The sequence below is a fragment of the Galeopterus variegatus genome, unplaced genomic scaffold, assembly GCF_000696425.1.
Source record: "Galeopterus variegatus unplaced genomic scaffold, G_variegatus-3.0.2 Scaffold15519, whole genome shotgun sequence".
Taxonomy (NCBI): domain Eukaryota; kingdom Metazoa; phylum Chordata; class Mammalia; order Dermoptera; family Cynocephalidae; genus Galeopterus; species Galeopterus variegatus.
Genome location: NW_007741630.1, coordinates 14,015 through 17,121, shown reverse-complemented (window position 1 = coordinate 17,121; position 3,107 = coordinate 14,015). Strand labels below are relative to the sequence as shown.

The following is a 3,107-nucleotide window of genomic DNA, read 5'->3' as shown; positions in this document are numbered from 1 at the left end:
CACGTGTGGGTTCCTTTTTTCTTAAACTTGTAGTTGATGTTCCTTCCACCTCCTCTTACCTGTGTAAATGGTGGTTTGCCCAGGATGCCCATAGGTACCTCTGGGGAGGAGGGTATAGGTGGGAACAGCTTACACACCTCCCTATCCCTCCTTCCCCAGCCAGACATCTTCCCCACCTTTGCCACGCCACTGGCTCACCTGTAGATCAGGACCTCATCGTCAGAGCAGTTGTACTGCAGCTGGTACATCTTCACCCGGGGCGCTGACTTGCTGACTGACCACTTGACCACAGCCGAGGTGGTGGTCACATCGGACACAAGCACAGCCCGTTCTGGGGGGCTTTGGGGAGGCTCCCCACCCCCACTGCCTCCACCTCCCCGGCTGGTCTTGCTGGAGCCGGTGATGTCTGAGAGGCGGGACTTGGGGGGGACGGTGCGGCTGGGGCTGTTGCTGAGGTGTGGCAGCTGGACAATGGAGACCTCCACCGTGGCCGTGGCCTCTCCGGCGGCGTTGGCAGCAATGCAGGTGAAGGCACCGCTGTCCTGAGATGTGGTGATGAGAATATCCAGGGTGCCATTTTCATACACAGCTGTCCTTGAGGAGTTCCCCACCAGACGGTCATCAGGGGCTACCCAGTGGATAAGGGGGCTGGGGTCCCCGATGGCCTTGCATTTGAGCGTGGCTGCCTGGCCCTCCAGAACCAGCAGCTTGTGTGTGTGCTGCGTGATGAGCGGTGGCTCGCACACAAACTCCTCCTCGCGCACGTGCCAGAAGTAGCGCCCCTTGAGGCCCCCCGGGGAGCCACAGGTCTCCAGGTCATCATCCCGCTCAAGCCTCCGCAGCCAGAGAAGCTCGCAATTGCAGTGCAGAGGGTTCCCCCCAAAACTAAAGGACAAGGGTGGGGCAAAGGGTGTGGCAGTAAGAGCAGAAGCCTGGGAGCGGGCGAAGATGGGGTCTGGGGGCAACTTCTGCAGCCGGTTGGAGGTGAGGTCCAGGCGGGCCAGTTTCTGCAGGTCAGCAAAGGTGCCCTCGGCGATGTGGTCCAGCAGGTTGTGGTCCAGGCTCAGCTGGTGGAGGTTGACCATGCGCCGCACGGAGTCCCAGGGCAGGCCGTGGAGGTTGTTGTAGGACAGGTCCAGGTCTTCTAGCGTTAGCAGGAAGTCCTCGAAGGCCTCGTCGGCAATGCCACCCAGCTGGTTATTGTTCACGATGAGGTGCTGAAGGTTGACCAGGCCCCGCAGAGTGTCCTCCCCAAGGCTGGGCAGCCTATTGCTGTCGAGGTGCAGGGAGCGGAGGCTCTCGAGGTCCAGGAAGGAGAAGGGCTGGATGTGGCTGATGGTGTTCCTGGACAAGGTCAGGTCCACCAGCCCTGTCATGTTGGCGAAGTCCTGGCGGCCAATGTGGATGATGAAATTGCCACCCAGGCGCAGCTCCACTGTCCGCCGGTCGATGTCGGGGGGCACAAACAGCAGCCCCTTGGAGGGGCATAGGGTTCCCAGTGACTCAGACAAGTTCTGGCAGACACAGTACTTGGGACAGGCGTCGACCACAGCAAACGCCATGCCAAACGCCAGCAGTCCACCAAGCAGGGTCTCCATGGTCTGGTCATTCAGGCCGTGGTGCCTGGAAGGGAGGGACACAAAGTCAAGATCAGGAGGCGATTTCCTAATGCTTTCACCCAGAGCCTCTTCTCTCTCACTAACCCACTGCCTTAGGCATGTGCTCATGCAGGCTCTAATCTCTTCTATCTGTCCCCTAATTCAGTTCAACTTTTTCTTTTTTCCTCAGTTCTTATCACCTTCTATTAGTAAATTAATATTCTTTAATTTACTCACTATGTTTATAGATTATTTCCTATCTCCCCACTAGCATGTCAGCTCCATGAGGACAGATACTTGTGTCTGCTTTATTAATAGCTGTATCACAAGCATCCAGCACAGTGCCTGGAACAGAGTAGGTGCTCAATGAATATTTGTTGGAAGGACGGATGGATGGATGATACCCTGCCAGTGGTTTATTCAATAATCATTGAGTTTGAAAAATAAGCTATGGCTGTATTTTGAAGCACAGTTTTACCTTCTTAATTGGTTTAGGCTCATTATGAAATTAAATTTGACTAGGCTTCCTTAAGAAAAAGGATGCGGACAAGAAGAGAATTGGCCCTGAGAGGCGCCAGGGTTGGTGGGGACCTGGGTTTGGATACATTCTTCACCAAGGGGAATCCACATGGTTCATGGATCTTTTAGGGTTTGAGGGAGTGAAGAAGGGGGTGGCGTGGGAAGCAAAGGAACAAGCTTCTGGGCACTTAGTATGTGCTGGGCCCTCTGTCTGGATCCTCATATGCATCATCTCATTGGGCTTTAGGAACAGCCTTCACAAGGAAGGGTTTGTCTTGTAGCCTCCTTCAGGTTCCTGCTCACAAGTCGCCTTCTCACCAAGGACTGACACCCCTCCCCCATCATCCTCCCACCCTGTGAATCCCTCTTCCCTGTTTCTTATTTTCTCCTTGGAACTTATCCCTAACTAACTTACCCATATTTACCTACTTGTCTTGTGTGCTGGCAACAAAGCCTCAAGAGAAGGGATTTATTTTTACTCACCACTCTATGCCCAAGGCCTAATGCACGGCCTGGCACACAGTAGGAGCTTTTGCATAAATGCATATATAGGGAAGAAAGGAGCAGGAATTTGGCTCAGGTCTTTATGCCTCCAAATCTCACAGTTTTCTGTAAGGCTCCATATTGTACTAAACATGGCCTTATTTATGTAGTGCTAAAGACAACCAACTGAGTGGGACTTGGGGAAAATCATGCACACTGGTTGTGTGGCATCATGCAAACCAGCATTTCTCAAATGGCCTTCTAGGAGTGCTAATCAGGGTTCTGCAAAAAAGGCTTCTAAGGCCAGTAAGTTTGGGAAACACTGCCTACTCTTGCTTGCTCTTGCAAAAGCTCTATACGCATTAGCAAGTTCAGAAGAATTGAGAAATTCTGCTGCAGTAAAGACACTAGATTAATGTTTAATTGTGCACTACTACCATTCTTTTACCATGAAGACACTCCTTTTTTTTTTTTTTTTTTCTTTTTTTTTTTTTTTGGTCCCCGCAC

At 52.3% G+C, this 3,107-nt stretch overlaps 1 protein-coding gene across 1 annotated transcript; it reads right to left on the bottom strand.

Moving 5' to 3' along the window:
* Positions 1 to 194: 194 nt before the first annotated feature.
* On the bottom strand, positions 195 to 1,627 carry LRFN2 (leucine rich repeat and fibronectin type III domain containing 2). Its single transcript, XM_008563923.1, has one exon. The coding sequence runs from the start codon at positions 1,596 to 1,598 to the stop codon at positions 195 to 197; it is 1,404 nt and encodes a 467-aa protein (XP_008562145.1). The 5' UTR covers positions 1,599 to 1,627.
* Between the last annotated feature and the right edge of the window lie 1,480 nt (positions 1,628 to 3,107).